General features: G+C 44.1%; 1 protein-coding gene across 1 annotated transcript in view; it reads right to left on the bottom strand.

The window, feature by feature from the left end:
- Positions 1 to 24,941, bottom strand: part of LOC124595380 (protein NDNF) — a 389,835-nt gene that overhangs the window by 11,655 nt on the left and 353,239 nt on the right. The window contains exons 7-8 of the mRNA XM_047134098.1: positions 20,512 to 20,733; positions 5,749 to 6,038 (exon numbers count right to left, since the gene is read on the bottom strand). Coding sequence (XP_046990054.1) covers positions 5,749 to 6,038; positions 20,512 to 20,733 — 512 coding nt within the window. The remainder of the gene's footprint in view (positions 1 to 5,748; positions 6,039 to 20,511; positions 20,734 to 24,941) is intronic.

Consider the following 24,941-nt stretch of genomic DNA (forward strand, 5'->3'; position numbering starts at 1 on the left):
AAAAATGTCCTCCCCAAATTAAGTCCTATGTTTTATACTAGTCGACTTGTTTTGGAAAGGAATGCACTCTTTGTCTGTACTAGTCTGCTGTTTGCTACGTCCATCAAGTTTTATTTTGCTTGCAAGGTAGCAGAAGTCATTAACTTCGTTGTTTACTTTCAGTGCGTATTCCCACATTAGACTATTCATTCCGTTCAACAGGTCCTGTAAATCGTGTACACTACCACTGAGGATGGAAATCTCGTTGGTGAATCTTATCTTTGATATCCTTCCCCCAGGAGTTGTAAGTCCACTGCTGAATCTATTTTATTTTCATCACCCCTTCTTTGATAGACAGCATGAATCACGTGAAACTTGGGCCGCAAATATTGCGGGAATGGGAAGTGATATTGTTGCGCCGTTTTCACAGAATGGATTGGTTGTCAGGCACTCGTGTTGTTAGCCAATCAAGAGATTATAATAAGACTTAGAAAGTGTATTTTTTGTGCAAACATACACCTTTTTAAATGGAACATTAGCAAACTAAAAGTAGGGTGAGTTAGAAAGACTGCGGTGTTTGTTGCAGGATTCTAGTGCGAATCGGTTACGAATTATCTTATTTTGAAAAGTTAAAACACCAACACCTGTTTGTGGCATTCGACCTGCATAGTTTCTAGGTACGATGTTATGTTTGCTTACAGTGTACTTGTGTGTTCCTCGAGAGCATCGCTACTTGCTAACCTGTTAGTGTGTGGCAGTCTAAGCAGTGGATCGTGATTGAACGATGGGATTTAACACTGCAGAAAAAGCCGACACGATTTGGAGAGTACAGGAAGAAAACAATTAATTCTTATAAGGTGTTGCGGCAAGATAGACGTCAACCTTCTCGGCAATTATTTATCAGTCTCTTCAGCCAGTTACGTGAATGTTGTGGTGCAACACCTAGACAACTTAACAGAAGGAAACATATGACAATAGAAGAGGCGGAAATTACTGTTCTTGATCCGCACATTAGCTATTGCACAATCGCACGAGGAAGTGGCATGATTCGTGCAAATGTGCTACACATTCTCCATCGACATAGGTTCTATCGTTATCGCATCTCTCTCCATCAACAGTTGCAAGCTGTCCAGCCCACAGTGCACGAAATACAACAACATGTCCTCACGAACTGTTCCCAAATCCTTGGATTGCATGCAGCGGACCTGTACCTTGGCCGGTCCGTTCCCTGTGGGCTTTTCTTTCTGTTGGAAAAGCTGAGGGATACTGTCTGCAAGGATATACCAACTACACCCGTCGATATGCAACGACGTATTACTGCAGCCTGCACGGAAATCTCGGCTGAAATGCTTGCACAGGTGCAGCAGTCGTTCCATACCACACTGGAAGCATGTATCGCCTTTGGTGCTGATAATTTTGAACACAACCTATGATGGTCAGTTGTCTCGTTACAGGTCAAAATCCACATAACTAGTGCATGCACTTACGTTGTCCTTAAGTGTGTGCTACCACAGGTAATGTGCAAGCTACGGTGTGGGAACTTATCAAAATACGATATCTCGTAAACGAATTGCACTAAAATCGTGCGACAAACACCACTGAAATTTTAATTTATTTTCCTTTTAGTTTGTTAATGTCAACAGACATTGTTCCATGGAAAAAAAGTCTAAGTATTATTACAATGTGTTTATTGACTGCCAATTTATGCCCCTGCCTACCAATCCATTTTGTCGAAAGCGCGCATCAATAGCACTTTCCGTTTCTGCAATATCTGGGGTGTAAGTTTTAGGTGATTCACCTTGTGCAGGTTGAAGGGTACAGGCGAATGACTGCACCCCTATCTTATACCCATTTTAACCCGATCATTTTTGCTTTGTCTTCAATTCTCGTACTTCCTTCTTGGTTCTTGTACATACTGTATATACCTGTCTTTCCATTCAGTTTGCTCCCACTTTTCTCAGAATTTAGACCATTTTTTACTATTTCCCTATAATTCAGATTCTGTCATACTCTACTGGAAAATATTAATTCATATCTTTCGGGGCTGCTCTGCCTCTGTGTCTTAAGTACGAGCCGCGCTCAGAGAAGACCAAAAACTGAACAGTCTCTGGTAATTCACCAGGAAAGTGGGACAGCAGCCAGACACTTAGTACTTGAATATGATATTAAAACCAGTGGCTGTATTTGAAACTAACGTCGTTTATGCTCTTTAAAGCATGCCACCAGTTTCGACACCACATGGTGTCATCCTCAGGCTGGTGATCGCATATATCGCATATATCGCTCCTGTAGGAGTGGTGGAGTTGTAAAGGTTGCGTAGAATTTTGTGTTTTATTAACCTTTAACAGTGGCTTGTACCAAAGTGGTTATCTTGGGGCTGCGCGGAGTGACCGCGCGGTTTGAGGCGTCATGCACGGACTGTGCGGCTCCTCCCGCCAGGGGTTCGAGTCTTCCCTCGGGCGTGGGCGTGAGTGTTGTTCTTAGCATAAGTTAGTTTAAGTAGTGTGTAAGTTCAGGGGCGGATGACATAAACAGTTTGATCCCTTAGGAATTCACACACATTTGAACATTTTTGTTATCTTGGGGAGTAGGGTTAAGAATAGTGTTGCTTAACACTGTTCAGCCGTAATTATGGCTGTCACTTCTAGTGGCTTTTACAGTTGTCCGAATAGCAGTGACTACTATGTTTTTGCTTGTGGCAGCTGGGTGTTTCCTGAGTCTTAGATGATGTGGGTATGGCACATATGGCCTCCTGTTCTGTTGCATTGAACTGCTCATTGCCCATGCTGCTGGCCTCCAATTTTCAAACGCTTCTAGGTTGATGGTAGTACTGTTTGTCTGTTACGAAGTATTGTGAGTAGTTTATCGTACTAGGTGGTGTCACTATTATCTTCCACATGTACGGTTGTGTTGTTGCTTTGGGTGACTGTATGTGTGCCACTCGTTACTGTGCAGGTATTCAAATGTTTCGCCGTTCTGTGTTTCTAGTACGTGTATATGTTTCCTATGACTTGCCGTTCCCAGCGTGAATTTCTATTTAGTTTTAGAGCTTTTTAATGTTTTTTATAGTTTCTGTGGTGCCTGTCTAGTTAGGCTCATTTTAGTGGCCAACATATTTGCTGTGTTTATGGTTAGTTCCAAGTGACTACTGAAGTCAGTTGTGGTATGGTTGGTGGGGGTGTTACTTGCAAATTTTCCAGTATGTAGTATTGGGATGGTTGTGTGGACTGGTTGGTCTGGAAACTTAACGAATGCTTCCGGTTTTTAAGGGGTGTGAGCACGTCGTTGTTTTGCCCTTTCGTTACTTCATATTTGTGTGTGCAGTGTTCGGTTGTGATTTTGCCGCGGTACAATGAATAGCTTCAAGTGGTATTTTTATTTTTGTTTCGAATGTATGATTGTTTTTGGTTCATGAGTAACTGAGAGTGGCATGAAGCACGTTGTGGACGCACAGGTGTGCCACTACCATAGTTCAGTTTAGGTGTACGGAGATACAAGATATGAACTATGCGTTTCGACTGGGACGTATATCAATGCGCTCAACGTCTGTTACGTTTGCGGAAGTTATTAACTGGGTTCCCATTATTATGAAAGCTTTGGAGTTCTTTGCCCTGTTCTTGTGTGTTAATACGTGCATGTTCTTGGTTTTATTCTGTCGGGTTTTCATATGGGCCTTTTAAGTTCATGGTACAGTATGTGTAGCTTCATATATGTGGCTACTGGTTTTACTGATTGACCTTTTCTAGATTATCCTTTATAGCCTATTGTTATGTGTAAATTGCGGGTTCGCCACGTGAGATGTTCCTCGGCAACAGCTTGTAGACGTATGTGCTGTGTCGTGCGTTCATACAGTACGGTTGCCGCATGTAAGACACGGCCACCGCCTTCTCGAGCACCGTGTGCTAACTCTCCACGAAGTATACTGTCCACAGTGGGAGCTCCACAAGAGATGCAGCAGTCATATCGCTGGAGTCGACGGAGCCAATTAGGAGGCAGTCCCAAGTGATTAAGTCGCGTCGTCGCAGCCTGGAAGGGGGAGTCGTCTGGTGGGCCTCCTGGCGTACAGAGAAGCTCTCATCTCAGTCGCGACGCTGTTACTGTGATAGTGTTTATGGGAGATGAACTCTGGTTGCGGACCTGGACGCGAGTGTTTGGGGTATGTTATGTTTCACCTTGATAAATTTAGACAACGTAGTCTATGGAGAACAGAGACCTGATGCTGTATTTAAGTTATAATGAAAAATCAAGCTCGTGGTATCACGAGACATCCAAGGAGCCGCCGGCACCAGCCATAGGGGGCCAAAAATTCTGAAGATGGCTTTTACTTAAGCGGAAACGGGTAAGTTGCAATCTTGAGTGTTCATTCTAATTTATATGTTTCACCTTGTTTTCAGACTAAATCTTCTAAGTTGTAATTAATTCCAACTTTCCATTTGGTAGTTTGCATCTGGGATGTGACAATATGCATACTGCTTTTAACTGTGTGGGCAACGGCCTTGCCGCAGTGGAAACACCATTTCCCGTCAGATCACCGATGTTAAGCGCAGTCGGGCGTGGATGGCACTTGGATGGGTGACCGTTCGGGCCACCATGCGCTGTTTCCATTTCTCAGGGTACACTCAGCCTCGTAATGCCAACTGAAGCTACTCGACCGAATAGTAGCTGCTCCGGTCAGAGAAAACCATCATAACGACTGGGGGAGCGATGTGCTGACCGCGCCCCTCCTATCAGCATCGTCAACTGTGAGGATGACGCGGCGGTCGGATGGTCCCAATGGGCCCCTTGTGGCATGAAGATGGAGTGCTTTTAACCCTGTGGGTACATATTGACAGTGGCTGTTAGGGATACAAGTGACGGCGATCGCTTTGCTGGTGTAACTGCTTGTACGTGTGGGTTCCCCTCAAGTCCATCACGTCAGTGGTGAAAAAAATTGCGGTGAAAGTTAGATGCTAATTTTGTTTTGTGTGGATAACACTACTATATTTTTATTATGTAATTTTTTCATCATCATCATTTTTTAAGGCCTTTGTCCCACTTCAACACGGGGTCGGCCTTGTTACTATGGATTTGGCAATGTTAGTGTGACAGGGTGGTCGCATGCCATTCCTGTCGCCACCCCGCATCCCCCGGGACGGAAATTAGTGTACCCCAGCTGCTTGCGTCTAGTGTAAGCCATGAAATAGTGTGAACGTTTTCAAATGTCTGCGAATCGAGTAACTGAGGCGGTACGTGGGGACCAGCCCTGTATTCACCTAGTGGGATATGGAAAACCGCCTAAAAACCACATCCAGGCTGGCTGGCACACTGGCCCTCGTCGTTAATCTGTCGGGTGGGTTCGATCCGGGGCCACGCGCCTACGCGCCAACCTGAGTCCAGAAAGCAGCGCATTAGCGCTCTCGGCTAACCTGGCGGGTCCTGTTACGTAATTTTATGGTGAGCCATGAACTATGATTTATGTTGTCTGTGCTCTCATACTGTTCTATCATGTTGTGTATGTTTCCATATGCAGGCGCCTGAAGATGACACCATGTGGTGTCGAAACTGGTAGCAAGTGTTAAGAAAAATAAAGGACGTTAGATTGGAATACATACGCTGGTTTTGTTGTCGTCGTTCAAGTAAAAACTGAAACGTCTGGGACTCTACTGTTCAGATTTTGCTGTCGCAAAAATTTTGTCGTTCGGTGCTTCGTTGTGTGGTAGTGCGACGAGGAGAGCTGCGAATACGTCCAGCGGTTTCCGATTAGAGACACGGAGGGAGGTGTGTGCCTACCTGTTGGCGGTGGTCTCCCCCTCGCGGCAGGTGCTGGAGAGGGGCTGCGTGGCGGGCGCGCGGCGCAGAGCGCACTGGTTGGGGCGCGGCGCCAGCTCGTCGTCGGCGTGCGCGCGCTCGCGCACGCTGAGGCAGTAGCGCAGCGGCTGGGCGCTGGAGGCGGCGCTGGGCGACGGCAGCCAGCCCACGGTGACCGAGCGGCAGCGCCGCAGCGACTCGTACTCGTGCAGCTGCGGCCGCGGCGGCAGCTCCACCAGCGGGAACCGCTCCGGCCGCGTCGTCGCCAGCACCTGCCACCAACGCCTGCGTTGAGGAAATCGCTCCGGGAGGAAGAGAGATTGAACTTTAACGTCCCATCGATGACGAGGTCATCAGCGACAGATAACAAGCTCGGATTAACGAACGTGCCGTTTCAAAGGAACCATGTTTGCATTTACCTTAAGTAATTTAGGGAAATCATGGAGACATACAAGAAGGTTGCATTAATTACTGGTTATCTACACTACTGGCCATTACAACTGCTACACCAAGAAGAAATGCAGATGATGAACGGATATTCACTGGAAAAATATATTATACCAGAACCGACATGTGATTACATTTTCACGCAGTTTGGGTGCATAGATCCAGAGAACTCAGTACCCAGAACAACCACCGATGGCCGTAATAACGGCCATGACACGCCTGGGGATTGAATCAAACAGAGCTTGGATAGCGTGTACAGGTACAGCTGCCCATGCAGCTTCAACACGATACCACAGTTCATCAAGAGTAGCGACTGGCGTATTGTGACGAGCCAGTTGCTCGGCCACCACTGACCAGACGTATTCAGTTGGTGAGATATCTGGAGAATGTGCTGGCCAGGGCAGCAGTCGAACATTTTCTGTATCCAGAAAGGCCCGTACAGGACCTGCAACATGCGGTCGTGCATTATCCTTCTGAAATGTAGGGTTCCGCAGGGACCGAATGACGCGTGGAGCCACGGGTGGTAACACATCTGAAATGTAACGTCCACTGTTCAAAGTGCTGTCAATGCGAACAAGAGGTGACCGAGACGCGTAACCAATGGGACCCCATACTATCACGCCGGGTGATACGCCAGTATGGCGATGATGAATACACGCTTCCAATGTGCGTTCACCGCGACGTCGCCAAACACGGATGCGACCATCATGATGCTGTAAACAGAACCTGGATTCATCCGAAAAAATTGACGCTTTGCCATTCGTGCATCCAGGTTCGTCGTTGAGTACCCCATTGCAGGCGCTCTTGTCTGTGATGCAGCGTCAAGGGTAACCGCAGCCGCGGTCTCCGAGCTGATAGTCCATGCTGCTGTAAACGTCGTCGAACTGTTCGTGCAGGTGGTTGTTGTCTTGCAAACGTCCCCATCTGTTGACTCAGGGATCGAGACGTGGCTGCACGATCCGTTACAGCCATGCGGATAAGATGCCTGTCATCTCGACTGCTAGTGATACGAGGCCGTTGGGATCCAGCACGGCATTCCGTATTACCCTCGTGAACCCACCGATTCCATGTTCTGCTAACAGTCATTGGATCTCGACCAACGCGAGCAGCAATGTCGCAAGACGATAAACCGCAATCGCGAGAGGCTTCTATCCGACCTTTATCAAAGTCGGAAACGTGATGGCACGCATTTCTCCTCCTTAAACGAGGCATCAGAACAACGTTTCACCAGGCAACGCCGGTCAACTGCTGTTTGTGTATGAGAAATCGTTTGGAAACTTCCCTCATGTCAGCACGTTGTAGGTGTCGCCACCGGCGCCAACCTTGTTTGAATGCTCTGAAAAGCTAATCATTTGCATATCACAGCAGCTTGTCGCTGTTGGTTAAATTTCGCGTCTCTAGCACGTCATATTCGTGGTGTAGCAATTTTAATGGCCAGTAGTGTAATTTTGAGGCAAACGACCAATTTAAAAATTCAGGATGTCAGAGTTAAAGGGAGGGTATGTTCTGGAAGTGACCATCATCTGGTGAACAGCAGAATTTATGTCCCCTGTACTTTTAGGAGTAGTGGCGAACAGAAGAGGTCGCAATATGCAGACCAACCAATGATCGTAAGGTATAACTTGGACAGATCAAGGGAAGATAAACATTTACATTACGAGCGACTGGAAAACAAGTTGTAGACTGCAGAGAGAACAGTAGAAGACGAATATGAGCATAAAGGGTGTTTCCGTAAGAGCGTGCAAAAATTTAACAGTACTTAGAGGGTGCTCCACTGAACAATTTGTGGTAGGGAATCTGGGGTCGGAGAAGCCAGCTTAATGAGATAAAAGGGATAAAATCACATTACTGTCTACTTTTTTATTTGCACTAGTTACAGTTAGCAAATACTATCATTGATACAACGAACGTACCATTTGCATTGTATCTTACAAAGTGTCCTGAAACTGACGGCCATCAGCCTCAAAGCATCGGCGAACAAGTTTCTGACGCACCTTGACAAATATCCCTGACGTCTTTCGAATCACATCACAGGCATCTACAACTGTGGCAACTAATTCCATCTCCACATCCACTGAGATCTCACAACAGGAGAGTTTAGATATTCTCATAGGAAATAATCATGGGGTTTGGGCCAGGTGACCTCGCAGGCCATGGAATAGGACCTCTCCTTCCAATCCAGTGACCGGGAAATACTGTACCGGTACTGCTCCATCGTATTGTACTGTACGTCTCTGAATAGCATTGAGAAATGAATTGGTCTGTCGTTGATACATAGCACGTTCTGTCATGAGACAATGTAAATACGATACAACAGAGCTACCATATGGACAAGTAAAGTAAACAAAACCTGCATCGTATCTTCCTGGTAATCTGGCTCGTCCTTGTTTCCTTGCAGAAAATAAGGAATATGCATACAAATAAACAGCACCGTACGTGTAAACTTATGCGCATGTTAGTTGTAAATAAGGAAAACAGTAATGCTAGGCAAAGCGGTAGACAAATTTACTTCCATATCTTCTTAAGCTGGCTTCTCCGATCCCAGCTTCCGTGCCTCAAATTGTTCAGTGGAGCGTTTTCTGTGTCCTGTTACATTTTTGCACGCTCTGACGGAAGCACTCTGTATAAAGAAGGCCATAGATGAAGCAGCGAAAGAAGCGCTTTGAGACTGTGAGAAGAAGAAGAAACTAGTTTGGTGGGATACAGAAACAGCAGAGATAAGTTTAAGGAAAATGAAGCATATTTGACTTATCTGAATGTGAATGGCAGTTAAACTAGAGATATAGACAGAATACTAAGTAGAGAAGTAAAAAAGGGAAGTGTTAAAAAGGAAAAACAAGTTGTGGGAAGAAAGATGTGAATATGAATGATGATGGATGGGTCTCGTAGTGCTGAGCCATGGAAAACAATCAGGTCAATGCGAGTGTCAACTAATGAAAAGTTACGTCATAATAATACTAGTCGTAGTCAGTGGACAAAGTATTTTAAGGATTTATTCCAGGAAAATCGGCCTGAATTTTCACATAAATGTGCAACAGGAGGAATTATGGCGATTAGATATAAAAGTTCTTTAATGGGTTCTGAGTAAGCTGAAGAAGGCACCGGAATATGAATCAAGAAATCCAGAGTGGTCCAGCAAAGTTGTTGGAGATGCTAAGAAGGCTGTTTGAAAGAATATTAAATAAAGATGATGTTGCAACGGAACGAAAAACATCTTACATAAGACCGGTGGATAAGAAAGGGTCACGTAGTGATCCAAATAATTATAGGGGATTGGCAGTGATCCCTTTCTTTCCAAGATTATACTCGAAGGTAGGGAGATATCTGGTAGAGAAAGAGGCAAGTCACAAGCAGCAAGAAGAGTAAGAGAATTCCGAGCTGGGAGATCGGTAATGGACATCTTCACAATGAAACTAATATGTGAAAGACGTTCGACTGGGGACGCACGTTGCATTAATTGACCTAGAGAAAGCATACAAAAATGTACTCACCAAAAAACTGTGGAAAAAGTTGACGGAGACAGAGCTAGATCGAAGATTGCTAAAGGCTGTTATGAAATTGAATGAAAATAGCGCAGCGAGAACAAGTATTGCGAATAGCTGGACGCGAGAATTCGAGATGAATAAGGATCTGCGAGAGTGATGTGGGCTGTCACCGATCCTTTTTAAGCTGTATTTAGGAATAATACTGCAGACTAGACATAGAAAATGCCACGTTATAGGAGTGGCAGCAGAGAACAGTAGGACATTTAACCCATGTTTTGCTGATGACCAGATTGTACTAGCAGAAGATGAAGATCATCTGAGCTGTACGACAAGAAAACTGAAAGAGGAATACAGTAAGGCTGGCAGAAGATGAACGTATGAATATGAAGAAGTGTGAGTACCTGACTGTTGGAACGGAAAAAGCAAATAGTTTGGAGATAGATGAAGAAGTAATTGTAGGTGTGGAAAAGGCAAAATATATTTGGGTATTATTTGATAATCAGGGCAGAAGCAATGACGAAATCACTAGTAGGATTAATAAAGGATGAGCTGTAACAAGGGCAATGAACTCTGTGAAATAAAAGGAAATGAACAACGAAGAAAGGAATGTATAAGACTACAGTCCAGAGTGCAATTTTGTGTGGAACAGAAGATTGAGACGTTAGAAGAAGAGATAAGAATAAACTGCTTGGCACTGAGATGGATTACTTAGACGAAGCTCAAGCTGTACTAGGATGGATAGAATAAGAAATGATGTAATCCCACGAAGGATGAAAATGAATAGGGATATCTGTGATGACTTCCTGCAAAAAAGCTGATGTCGTTTTTTCATGTGAATGGGATAAAAGAGGATAGGGTACTAAATAGGATACTGCGATACAGCGGAGTGAAAGGGGTCGTCCACGACACAACTGGCAAAATGATGTGGAGGAGGAAATGCAAGCAAGGAATGTAAGAGCTGAGGAAAGGCAAGAAAGAAGAAGAGGGCGACTAGGGGATGGAGAAGCGGCACCTGCCGTGGAAGAAGAAGAAGAAGAAGAAGAAGAAGAAGAAGAAGAAGAAGAAGGAGGTGGAAGAGAAGGAGGAAACTGTAAACTCAACTCTGGATTGAAGAGCCCATTGTGCTAACCACTGCGTCACTTCGATTTGTAAATTGCTCTGGCGTAACCCTATGAAGACTAGCGCTCTTTCCAAAAACACCAGTCCATGTTCGCGAGAAATGTCGGAAGCCACAAGGCAACGTTTAGAAGCTGGATTGAATAAAGGCAAAGTTACAATTACTGCATGTGTATATTTAGAGAAACCTTTTGATGGTGTTTGCTGGACTAGACTCTTCAATATTTTGAAGACAGAAAGGAGTAGAATGTTTCCTACAACTTATACAGGAGCCAGACTGCAGTTATGAGGTTCGAAGCACATGAAAGGGAAGTAGTAGTTAAGAACAGAGTGATCTACAGTTGTAGCCTACCCTAACATTATTCGGTCTGCACAATGAGGAAGCTGTAAAACAAACCAAGGACAAACTGAGAAAGGGAATTGATATGTCTGCCGCAGGTGGCATGGAAAAAATAACTAACTCCGCTGACAGGCCTCGGAAGGTACAACGGTACGAACCAGCCGCCGTGTCATCCTCAGCCTATAGGCGTCACTGGATACGGATGTGTAAGGTCATGTAGCCTGTACATAGCTCTCCAGCCTTTATCAGTTTTCGTGACTGGAGCCGCTACTTCTCAGTGAAGTAGCCTCCTCCACTGGCCTCACAAAGACTGAGTGCACCCCACTTGTCAACAGTACATGGCATACTCGGACAGCGACCCACCAAGTCAGACAGTGCTTAACTTCGGTGATCTAACGGGTACCGGTGCTACCAATGGTGCGGCAAGGCTGTTGGCTACAGGAGAAGTATCCTGGTAGAAAATGAATATGAAGTTTATTGTAACACACATGAATAACCTTCTCCGATTGGAGTTAGTTTGGAACACAAGAACCGAAAGCAGATCACTTCTTAAATACTGAAGTTGGAAGGCCTGAAATTGTCAATTTCAAAAATCCAGTCTCCATTCAGTACGCATGCCGTGGAGCCTGGAATGGACATGGAAAACTTTAAGTCCCAAGGGGACAAGTAAAAATTGAAGTTCCGAAGGGATAGTTAAAAATTTAAGTTCAGTATATTACTAATAAAAAACAAAGACAAATATTACGAAGTCAAGTTACTGGTCATGATGTTGGAGGTCACGTATCTTTGATGTAGAGATCGCAACTGTTGTAGGTCCATCGCTGGCAGTTCCTTGAAGCGGCGTCGTCATAGCAGAGGCTCCAGAGTGAGATCGTAATTGTGGGAATGCTTTCGCAATTAGCGCCTGTCCCAGGAAAGTTACTTCGTGCAAGCTGGTCGAGCATAGTCTGCGTGCTCGGCTACTTACAGCCCGGGTGCCAGGATACTGCAGGTACTACTCCCGATCACATGGCCCATGGAGGAGAAAAGGTCCACAGGTCAGTGACCTCTGGCGGCGCTTCGGTTGCCACCTGGAGGTCAGGAAGAGTACGGTAATTCCTTGTTTGTCGTTTGAAGAGCTTTCCCCAGCGAAGTCCTTGTCTGCATAACCTGCCTGTGTTGTTGGTTGCAGGATAAGTAGGGGCAAGGCCTAGCCACAGCAGGAATTAATGTTAGAGGAGAAGAAATGAGAACTCTGAAGTTCGCAGATGACATTGAAATTCTGTCAGAGACAGTGAAGGACTCTGAAGAGCAGCTGGTCGGAATGAGTAGTGTCTTGAACTGGGATTATAAGACAAAAATCAACAGAAGTAAAACAAAGGTAATTCATAATTGTCAAATTAAATGAGGGTTTGAGGGGCCACTTAGATTAGGAAATGAGACACTGAAAAACGTAGATGGATGTTGTTATGTAGGTAGCAAAATAACTGACGAAGGAAAATTAGGATATTAACTGCATACTGACGACAACAACAAGAAAACCATTTCTGAAAAAGAGAAACTTCCTAAAATCGTGTGCAAATTTGAATGCTTGGAACTATTTTCCGAAGATTTTTGTCTGAAATATAGCCTTGCACGGAAGTGACAAATTGACAATAAACAGTTCAAACAAGAATAGAATAAAAACTTTTGATTTGTGGTCTTAGAGGAAGATTATACGGGCAGACAGGATAACTAATTAGAAGGTACTGTGTGGAATAATGGTCACTTACGTGGTATGCTGATGAAGAGGATTGGAGACACTCAAACAGGAACTGTAGTGCTTAAATTTGCACAATTGGAAGTCACTGTATTTTTTTCTATTTTCTGTAGGACTCAGTAACAAATTTTTACTTACGAGCAGATCTTCAGAAAATACAGTGGATAAATTAACACCAACTACAAGCACGGATTTTAAAAATCGTATCTCATCTATTCGACAAAGCATTTTAAAAAAATAAAGTATTGTCTGACCCATGGACCAGCGGTACAGGTATTATAGACAAGATACGTTGTTATTTTAACGAAAAGACCATTTGAGCATGCACAGAGGTTGACTCCGAACTCTACCCGCTAACTTTCGGAGATTGTACTGGGATACTTCAAATGGCTCTGAGCACTATAGGACTCAACATCTTAGGTCATAAGTCCCCGAGAACTTAGAACTACTTAAACCTAACTAACCTAAGGACATCTCACACACCCATGCCCGAGGCAGGATTCGAACCTGCGACCGTAGCAGTCCCGCGGTTTCGGACTGCAGCGCCAGAACCGCACGGCCACCGCGGCCGGCACTGGGATACTTTCCGAGTATTTTGGTGTAAGAGACGCGTTGTCTCAGGTGGCTCGTTACAGAGTAGTTGCATGTCTTTTGATTTCTTACCCCTTGTATCGGCACTGCATTGAAGGTATCCGCACAACAGTGAAAATATCGGCGGTATGCTATGTGTCGTTTTTGAAAGCAAACTTGTTGCATTCAGTCACGTTACTACCCGAGCACGATATTGTTGCGCTTGACCTGCCACGACCGTTATCGGAAATATTCGGTGACGTTACATTAAACAAGTGCAGTGGTGACTAAGGAAACTGCACCGCACTGTCAAAGTTATCAAGACAGCTGTGAGTATACTATCAAGTTAATAAGTGTATCCTGTGAAATATCACAGTAAAAACTCACGACAAGCCGACCGAAGTGGCCTCACTCCCATGTGCAGTAATATTGCCCTCAACTAATTCTTGCCGTTGCCAACATTGATGGCCACTTCATTCTCCGGCCTTAAGCTTGCATGAAGCATTTCTCAGTTCTGTCTCGGTTTTGTTTTTTCGGTAGTGTTCCCTGTACGTGAACAGTGATACAAGGCAGTATGTATAGGTTTACCTTGAATCGACCGATATGCATCTCGTCCATGGGTTCACCGAATGTAATGGAAAAACGGCACAATGACTTTATATTCAGCTTTTCCCACAGCGACGGCAACCACATAACAGTAGTTTTACAGCTGTATGTAGGCGCTTACTAAGAACCAGAGCCTCTCGCGTTACTACTTTCGGATGATAATTCACTGCTTTGCAAGTGTTTTCACATGAACAAAGATAATCCTGGTGCCAAGGCAAATAAATCATAATTATATTATTATTCTCTAATGAGCTACCGGAGACCACTGGTCCTTTATACCAAAATACTCAGAAAATATCCTTGAAAAACCTTCGAAATATTGTCGGTAGAGTTCTGGTTTACCCTGTGCAGGTGACAATGAGTTGTACGCAGCTTCTTCTCCAACTGCCAGGTCTACATGTGCACGTTCGCTACATGTGACTTACGAATGTGGAAACAATGTTGTATTCATCAATAATTATACAGATAGATCTACTTCCGTTCTATGCAAACCACTGAGAAGTGTATGGCACATGGTACTTCCTATTTTACCGTTATTAAAGTTCATTAACGTTCGCTTCACGAATGGCCTAATTCCTCAGTGGGTGCTGTAAACTTGCGGGAGTGATGTTTAGAGGGTTGTAGTATATTCCTAGACGTTCATTATTTAGAGCTGGTTCTTGAATCTTATCAAGCAGGCTTTCTCTTGATAATTTGCCTCTATCTTCAAGTGTCTTGCAGTGCAGTTTCGTCTGCATGTCTGTGACACTCTCCCAGGCGTCAAATATACCTGTGACCATTAGTGGCTTTCTCTGTATACGTTGAAATACCCTGTTAGTCATATTTGGTATGAGTCCCACACAATATTCTTGGATGGGTCAGACGAGTGTTTGTAGGGTGATTGCATTTTCCTGGTATTCTACCAATGAACTGAAGTCTGCCACCAGCTTCAACTACGGCTGATCATATGTAAGCATTCTACTTCATATCCCTACAGAATGTTACGTTCAAATGGCTCTGAGCACTATGGGACTCAACTGCTGTGGTCATCAGTCCCCTAGAACTTAGAACTATTTAAACCTAACTAACCTAAGGACATCACACACACCCATGCCCGAGTCAGGATTCGAACCTGCGACCGTAGCAGCAGCGCGGCTCCGGACTGGAGCGCCTAGAACCGCACGGCCACCGCGGCCGGCACAGAATGTTACGTCTAGGTATTTGTACGCGTTGGCCGATTCAAAATCGACTCGTTGATATTATAGTCATAAGATACTACGTTGTTTTCGTTTTGTGAAGTGCATAATTTTACAGTTCCGAACATGTAAAACAAGTTGCCATTCTTTGCTCCACTTTCAGAAATTATCAATGTATGACTGAATATTTCTGCATCTTTTATCAGCTGTCATAGATAACTACATCATCGCCAAAAGGTGTGAGGATGCTAAAATATTATCTGCAATTATACAACATTAACAACAAGAGTCCCATCACACTTCCCTGGAGCGCACTCGAAGTTACTTCTAATCTGTTGATGACTCTGCACGCAAGACAACTTGCTGCGTCCTCTATAATAAAAATCTTCAATCCAGTCGCAAATTCCGCTTGATACACCATATCATCATACTTTTTTATTACAAGCATTGATGTGTTACTGAGTCAAATGCTTTTTCAGAAATCGAGGAATACCGCATACATCTGACTGACTTAATCAATGGCTTTCAGGAGCAATACTATTTGTCGTTATTGCGAAGTGGAAGATACATCACAATCATAAATTTGTGGCATGTAAGTAAATAGTGACGCCAAAAATCTGATTTAGAGATAATCAACAAAATGAGTATAGCAATTACAGAAAAGCTGTAAAGGAGTTGGTGACCATGATACAAAAACAAAAACTATATGCTTTTCATATCATTTGTATGCATTTGTTCTAGATCAATAGGTTTAAGAACAAAATAATACAAAATTTGTCAAAATGAAACGTTGTGTATGCAGTGGCCTTAACATAGATTACGATCCAAGTTCCATCATATCCATTTTCACTCATTTCACAGGAGTCTCGGAGAACCTACAAATAGAATCATTTTAGCTAAGTCCCTTGTCTTTCCTTCAGACAACCTAGGTTCACAGTGTAATGTCTTCAGGTAGACCTGTTGAACATCAGAAAGCTTCACGTTCCTCTTCGATGTAATGTTCCTCTATCTCATCAGTTGCATTGAGAATTGACCGAACTTACTGTATTCATAGCCGTTCAGCAGTCAGTTTCTTCCACTGTGCTTTTGAAATATGCACATTGGTGAAATTTAAATTTTTTCAGCAGCTGACTTAATGTTGTAAGAATCTTTTTCTTGCGTAATAGTCGCTGTAAATGGTTGTGTGCGCGTAAATTCAGAGATAAGGCTAACTAAACCTTTCGGAACTTCGCTCACCGTTGGCCTCTTTCGTTTCTCAATGTGAGCAAAATCACTATCGGAAGACATAAAAGAGTGTATTTTAACCCAAAACTTGCGTTCTATTTCTGAAAAGTAACACTTTTTTGTTATGTAAGTAAATGATTCCATGCAAATTGTTAATTGTAACCTCATAATCGGAACGATGATTCTTATACAATGATTTTTGTCGATACGAAATTCGCTTCAGTAATGAATTAAACACATTTTAGATAGTCTAACATTATGTACATTGATTTGAAGCCTTTTAATAAATGTTAAAATGCAGTCGAGGTCTACCTGGTGCTTGGGAGCCTTTCTAGCTGGAAACACAACGTTGTCTTTTCTAATATATCCTTTTCCTTCGCTGCCTAGTTTCTTCCTTTCACACTGAGCACTGCCTTCACCTTTCTTCCTCCGTTTTAGTGCAGTTTACCTTTCCATTCTGAAATACTATGTATTATCCACATGTAATAATTACTTCAGCAACGCCCTATTGTTACAAACATGTCACCTATCGCCAAGTTACTCCAATTGTCAGAAATTCACACAAGTGCACGTCAAGACATTAACAGCGTGCCGGCGCATGACTCATTATTTGAACATCGATGTTGGTCTTAGACACGAGTGTCATCTTCGGATAGCAATAAACACTGTGTCCTGCTGTTCTGGACCTTGTGTCAGAATATGTTGTGTGTGTGTGAAATCTTATTGGACTTAACTGGTTCAAATGGCTCTGAGCACTATGGGAATTAACATCTATGGTCATCAGTCCCCTAGAACTTAGAACTACTTAAACCTAACTAACCTAAGGACAGCACACAACACCCAGTCATCACGAGGCAGAGAAAATCCCTGACCCCGCCGGGAATCGAACCCGGGAACCCGGGCGTGGGAAGCGAGGACGCTACCGCACGACCTGGACTTAACTGCTAAGGTCATCAGTCCCTAAGCTTACAGACTACTTAATCTAAATTACCCTAAGGACAAACACACGCACCCATGCCCGAGGGAGGACTCGAACCTCCGCCGGGACCAGCCGCACAGTCCAGGACTGCAGCGCCGTAGACCACTCGGCTAATCCCGCGCGGCTCAGAATATGTTATTAGCCACGGCATTTACTTCGGAATTGCGCAATAATTTAAATTTTTCTTTTTTGCCTCTTACAAGCTACAATTGTATACTGAGTAAGATGCACTTCAAGAGAACAATGTGTTCATCACAACTTACCTAACATCATAAAAATTTTTGAGGTGAAAATGTAAGACTGTTTTTCATATTGGGACAGAGTGTGCATGATAAAAGAAGGAAAAGCTGGATATAAACTTTAGAAAAAGTAGAACCAGTGACGTATCGTAAGTAAGTGAGAATATCGTAGACCGTATGCTCTTCTTCCGGCACTAGGATACTTTGTTTACGTTGCTGGCCATTTGCATGGTGGCGTCGACGCGGCTCGGACAAGGCTGCACAGCACAACACTGCGGACATAGGGAGCGAGTTAACGAGAATTCGGGGTGCATGTAGGCTGTGGCATAGTGAGCAGGTATTTCCCGGGTATACTGGGTATAAGTTTCACAGATGTCTGGTTTAGTCCAAATTTCACTGGGTTCAGTTTACATACATCCGTGTGCGGGAAGAAGGACGTCAAGGCTTCATTACACTAACCGTGTTCATACGGATCTAAATTACAGTGGCTGTGCAGAAATTAAGAGGTTCGCACAGGATGCGTAGACTACATTAGAGGGCTGCATCAATGTGGTCATCGGACTGACGGCCGAAGTAACCCACGTGTAAGAAACGGAACGTTGGTCCCATTTACAAAAAAATAGGTCCGAGAACCAAAGAACTGACTAACAGTTTCTCAACGCAGCAGCAGAGCACAGAATAGACAAGAAAGGCCACAGGCGTTGCGAATCAAGCTGTGGGACCAAGACACTGCGACCACCTAGTTTTCTTTCTTTTATTGTCGTATGATCGCCTTTCACGATGGGAGCCAAAGATAAACATATAACAGAAAGCATGGGTTTGTTTTGAATGTTTCTTTCGTAATTGTAAGAAGGTAAAACCACTGTGACGACACAGTGTGATACGTATTTTGTACAGAGTGATATGTAAGATTGCTTCTGAGCTTGTTGGGCCGTGTCAGTAACAGAGGGCGGATTGGCTGTATCAGGTGTTACATTATCAGTCACAGGCTAACCGTTTTCCAACAGCCCGGGGATTCGCGGCAGCAACTCATTAGTTTTCACAGCTGTGCACGTTGTTTATCGTGAGGCCCAGCACGCACAGACCGAGTCTTAAATATCATCTATAAAATCCGTAGCACACTGTGGTTGTAGCATCTTACAACCTCAAGAGAGATATAAAAACAAACGGATGCTTTCTGTTATGTATTCCTCCTGAACTGAGAAAAAGTTAATTTAGAGAAACCATAAGAACTCTTATCTGGGTGACTGAAAAATTCTGTAACTCGAGATTTCCACTAACAATGTAGGTAGCTATACCCTATTAAGATTTCGCTAACATCGGACAAATACATTTTGGTTATTTAGTAAACAATGCAGTGTTCTCAACACCAGGACAGACGGGCGTGCTTCACGTCAGCGATTCTTGCTACCACCAAGGAATGTAGATCTGATGATCATCTTTTGTAGCAGATCGAAACCGGTCTCCACAATTAAAAAGTAACAACTTACACACGACCACAATTGTGTTTACTAGGCCGGCCTGTGTGATCGAGCGGTTCTGGGCGCTTCAGTCTGGAACCGCGCGACCGCTACGGTCGCAAGTTCGACTCCTGCCTCGGGCATGGATGTGTGAGACGTCCTTAGGTTAGTTAGGCTTAAGTAGTTCTAGGGGACTGATGACCTCAGATGTTAAGTTCCATAGTGCTCAGAGCCATTTGAACCATTTTGAGTTTACTAAATAACAAGAAAATTTAAATACAGTTCATAGTTTTGAAGTGAGAAGTTCGGAGCGAAGACTTCGAAAACTGGACAATCCTTACTACAAAATATATATATAGTCATATATATATATATAGTCATATATAAAGTCAGTATAAATTTGAAAACTTAATAAACCACGGAATAATGTAGACAGAGAGGTAAAATTGACACACATGCTTGGAATGACATGCGTTTTTATTAGAACCAAAAAAAAAACAAAGTTCGCAAAAGTCTGACAGATGGCGCTGGACAGCAAAACGTCAGTGACTGCACATCACAATCGTGTATAAAAGGAGCTGTAATGAGAGAGAGAATCAGATGCGCCAGATGTTGACGTTACCTGAAAAGGCACTTTTAGTGAAGCTGTATTATCAGACGCATGAAAGATCTCTTGCGCGCGTCTTTTGGTGATGATCGTGTGCTCAGCCGCCACATTCGTCATGCTTGGCCTCCCAGGGTCCCAGACCTCAGTCCGTGCGATTATTGGCTTTGGGGTTACCTGAAGTCGCAAGTGTATCGTGATCGACCGACATCTCTAGGGATGCTGAAAGACAACATCCGACGCCAATGCCTCACCATAACTCCGGACATGCTTTACAGTGCTGTTCACAACATTATGCCTCGACTACAGCTATTGTTGAGGAATGATGGTGGACATATTGAGCATTTCCTGTAAAGAACATCATCTTTGCTTTGTCTTACTTTGTTACGCTAGTTATTGCTAATCTGATCAGATGGAAGCGCCATCTGTCGGACATTTTTTGAACCTTTGTTTTTTTTTGGTTCTAATAAAACCCCATGTGATTCCAAGCATGTGTGTCAATTTGTACCTCTCTATCCACATTATTCAGTGACTTCTTCAGTATTCAAATTTAAAAACTTTAAAACCAAATTACTTCACAAAGCCTAAAGCAGACTAAAACAAGAAGAATGTTTGTTGGTATAACTCATTTTTCAGTAGACCTATTGGTTTGCTTGTAATTATAACTTAAACTCAAGTCTGCATAGTAAGCAATCAGTCACCCCAGAGATGGGGCCAACGGAGAGCGGACGTCGGCGGAAGGGTGTCCGGCTGGTTGCCTACCTCGACGGCGTGCACGCGGCGCAGCTCCTCTCGGTGGGGCGCGGCCACTTGTAGCGTGTAGCGCTGTCCCTTGAGCGGCTGGCCCAGCTCGAGGCGCGCGTACCCGTCGACGCGGGTGCGCCCGCCCGCCTGTTGGCCGTCCACGCGCATGCGCACGTCCACCGAGCCGCCGCCGCACGCCATCACGTACGCCACCAGCTGCGGGCCCGGGTTGCGCCCCACCTGCCAATGTGCCACATCGCACTTTCATCTTGCACAAGCCACAGAACAGGGGTAAGTGGGGAGAAGAGCGTGCACTTAAGCAAAAAATTCTACGACGGTCTTTTTCAAAAGCCTTGCACAATGCGCAGACGCAATCGTTACGGTGGCGCGATCAAGTTGAAATTCAATGAAATTAGAATTATATTAATACCTTCAGCTGCTGACGGGTGTTGATGTATATCAACGGGGACAGTTGAAAATGTGTGCCCTGACCGGGACTCGAACCTGGGATCTCCTGTTTACATGGCAGACACTCTATCCATCTGAGCCACCGAGGGCACAGAGGTATTCGTGGAAGACATTCTTACCAAGTCCCATAAGAGTCCCGGGGAATATGTGTGCATCCGCACAGAAGAAGAAGGTCATGGCCGGTATTGCCAGAACTATATACTTATATGGCTATGGTGTCTGTGCTTTCCGACATGTCCGAAAGAACAGACACCATTGATGACCTGCAGCCGTCTAGAATGAAATTAGAATTACATTAATACCCTCACCTGCTGACGGGCGTTGATATGTATCATGTCCGAAAGAACAGGAACCATATCCATATAAGTATATAGTTCTGGCAATACCGGCCATTACCTTCTTCTTCTGTGCGCATGCACACATAATCCCCGAACTCTTACGGGATTTGGTAAGAATGTCTTCAAATGGTTCAAATGGCTCTGAGCACTATGGGACTTAACTTCTGTGGTCATCAGTCCCCTAGAACTTAGAACTACTTAAACTTAACTAACCTAAGGACATCACACACATCCATGCCCGAGGCAGGATTCGAACCTGCGACTGCAGCGGTCACGCGGTTCCAGACTGAAGCGCCTTTAACCGCACTGCCACACCGGTCGGCAAGAATGTCTTCCACGAGTAATGAGTGTGTTGGGGTTGGGCACTACGAATGTAGTATGTGGACATACTAGGTGAGAATGTGGGTCACGCGGGAGGCATGCGCAAGATTGTCCCTGCAGCCGCAGTATCCTCTGTGGCCTCGGCGGCTCAGATGGATAGAGGGTCTGCCATATAAGGAGGAGACCCAGGTTCGAGTCCCGGCCAAGGCACACATTTTCACTTGTCCCCGTTGATATATATCAACGCCCGTCAGCAGCTGAAGGTATTAATATAATTCTAATTTTATTCTAGGCGGCTTCTGGTCATCACTGGTGTCTGTTCTTTCGGACATGTCCGAAAGAACAGACACCTTATCCATGTAAGTTGAAATTGATGTCAATTGTGGGAAAGACTTTAGGTGTGACGGTCGTATATGTATTTGCTGGTTCGAGCGGCTGTGACGTGAGTGATTCAAATTTAAAATGAAAGCTGAAATCGAGTCAGGTCGGATTACACGTAATGACCAGCGCTCCTATATCAAAATCGACTGGGGGTAAAAAACACAACTTTACTCTGAAGAGCCAAGGAAACTAGTACAGGCATGCGTATTCAAATACAGAGATATGTAAACTGGCAGAATACGGCGATGCGATCGTCAATGCCTATATAAGACAACAAGTGTCCGGCGCAGTTGTTAGATTGGTTACTTCTGCTACAGTGGCAGGTTATCAAGATTTAAGTGAGTTTGAAAGTGGTGTTATAGTCGGCCCATGAGCGATGGGACACAGCATCTGCGAGGTAGCGATGAAGTGGGGATTTCTCGTACGATCATTTCACGAGTGTACCGTGAGTATCAGGAATCCGGTAAAACATCAAATCTCTGACATCACTGCGGCCGGAAAAAGATCCTGTAACAATGGGACCAACGACGACTGAAGAGAATCGTTCAATGTGACAGAAGTGCAACCCTTCCGCAAACTGGTGCATATTTTAATGCTGAGCCATCAACAAGTGGCCGCCCGGTGTGGCCGAGCGGTTCTAGGCGCTTCAGTCTGGAACCATGGGACCACTACGGTGGCAGGTTCGAATCCTGCCTCGGGCATGGATGTGTGTGATGTCCTTAGCTTAGTTAGGTTTAAGTAGTTCTAAGTTCTAGGGGACTGATGACCTCAGAAGTTAAGTCCCATAGTGCTCAGAACCATTTGAACCATTTTGTACCGTGAATATAAGAAATCCGGTACAACATCAAATCTCTGACATCACTGCGGCCGGAAAAAGATCCTGTAACAATGGTACCAACGACGACTGAAGAGAATCGTTCAATTTGATAGAAGTGCAACCCTTCCGCAAACTGGTGTGTATTCAATTTGACAGAAGTGCAACCCTTCCACAAACTGGTACATATTTTAATGCTGAGCCGTCAACAAGTGGCCGCCTGATATGGCCGAGCGGTTCTAGGCGCTTCAGTCTGGAACCATGGGACCGCTACGGTGCCAGGTTCGAATCCTGCCTCGGGCATGGATGTGTGTGATATCCTTAGCTTAGTTAGGTTTAAGTAGCTCTAAGTTCTAGGGGACTGGTGACCTCAGATGTAAAGTCCAATAGTGCTCAGAGCCATTTGAACCATCAACAAGTGTCGGTGCGCGAACCATTCAACGAAACATCATCGCTATGGTCTTTTGAAGCCGAAAGTCCACTCGTGTACCCTTGGCGACTGCATAACACAAAGCTTTATGCCTCGCCTGGGCCCATCAACAGCGACATTGGACTGTTTATGACTGGAAACACGTTGCCCGGTCGGACGAGGCTCGTTTCAAATTGTATTGAGCGGATGGACTTGTACGAACATGGAGACAACCTCACGAGTCCATGGACCATGCAACTCAGAAGTGGAGTATTCCAGGTGATGGAGGCTCTTTAATGGTGTGGGGCGTGTGCAGTTGGAGTGATGTGGGACACCTGATACCTCTCGATACACTCTCCAGATAGACTCTGCCTGCATCTCGGATGTTTGACTGTAACATACCCTAACGGAACATTGGGAATACTATTTCATACTCCTGGTCAACATAACGAATAGCAGCTCTCCACTGAAAAACTCAGCCGAATAAGAGAGTCCATAGGCTTCAGTCTATCCAGCATGCGCCTGGCTACCCTCCTCCCTCCCCCCCTCAACCCATTTGGGAGTCTGTAACCTGACAATGCTTTGCGCTTTATGCAGAAATTGGACGACAAGTATTAATGAAAAAATTCTATAAAAATATAAGAAGTCCACTCTGTCTTTCATTACAAGTACTGTTCTATGGTATAGCTCTGGTCAGGCGAATTGGCTGGTGGTTGTTAATGTGCTGTTACCAGACAGTGAGCAAACAGCACTTGGTAGTCACATGCGCCTCTGTTACTCGTTATAGTAGTTTCTGCTTGGACTTGGATCAAAATCAGTATAATTACATTTTTACGGTGAAATATTGATTTAAGCTGTTCAGTCATATCATTATGGAAGCAGTATGCATGTACATTATTTGAACTTAAAACATTTTAGAAGCCTTAGCATTCAATTAGTTATTTGCATTCTACAGTGTGTAAAATTATTGTGGACACGTTAGGTATTATACGTTCATAAGAATTGTAAACGTAGTTAAATCACCTGCAAAAGCGCACATCAGGGCAAAAAATACTGTAACTTCTGAAATTTCAAGCAAATTGACACGCTCGTGAAAATATATAGTTGCTCAAATTAAGCAGTGTTCATTTCTGAATCGCAGTCTTCAGATTTGTTTGTTTTCCTTTACCTGCAAACTAATTTACTTTCTTTTAAGAAAAGAGTCTTCGTTGACCCAAGATACACAACAATCATCCTGGCCCTTTCCCCAACAGGCATCTCAAGGCCCTTACTTTGGCTCGAATTTTCCCATATGTACTTCAGCGAGTGGATCTGACTAATCCAAGTTTCCTCCAAATAAAATAAGATGACGGCACCTGAAGTACGTTGAGAATTCATCGTTTGACGCCTATATTTAAATCCTATATCGTTTAATATGCGTTTCGTAGACCTAGCAGATCCAGTAAAATTTATTTTTTCAAGTAACTTGTTCCCCAAATTTTCTGATGTTGAGTACCTGCCACTGTAGTAAAATACATAGACTGTCCATCTGACATTGTCTTTTGTGAGTCGTTTACTTCTGTTAAAAAGCTGTGTTATTTAATATTTTTCCTTGGAGATTTGAACGTTGGGGATTTTCCCTCACGACACAGGCAGTGAAGCGTTCTTAAACCAACATCACAAGCTGCAGCACAGATACCCTTTACGATAGTAATTATTTTTCTTGCAATGAATGTTT

This window comes from Schistocerca americana, chromosome 2 (genome assembly GCF_021461395.2).
Source record: "Schistocerca americana isolate TAMUIC-IGC-003095 chromosome 2, iqSchAmer2.1, whole genome shotgun sequence".
Classification (NCBI taxonomy): Eukaryota; Metazoa; Arthropoda; class Insecta; order Orthoptera; family Acrididae; genus Schistocerca; species Schistocerca americana.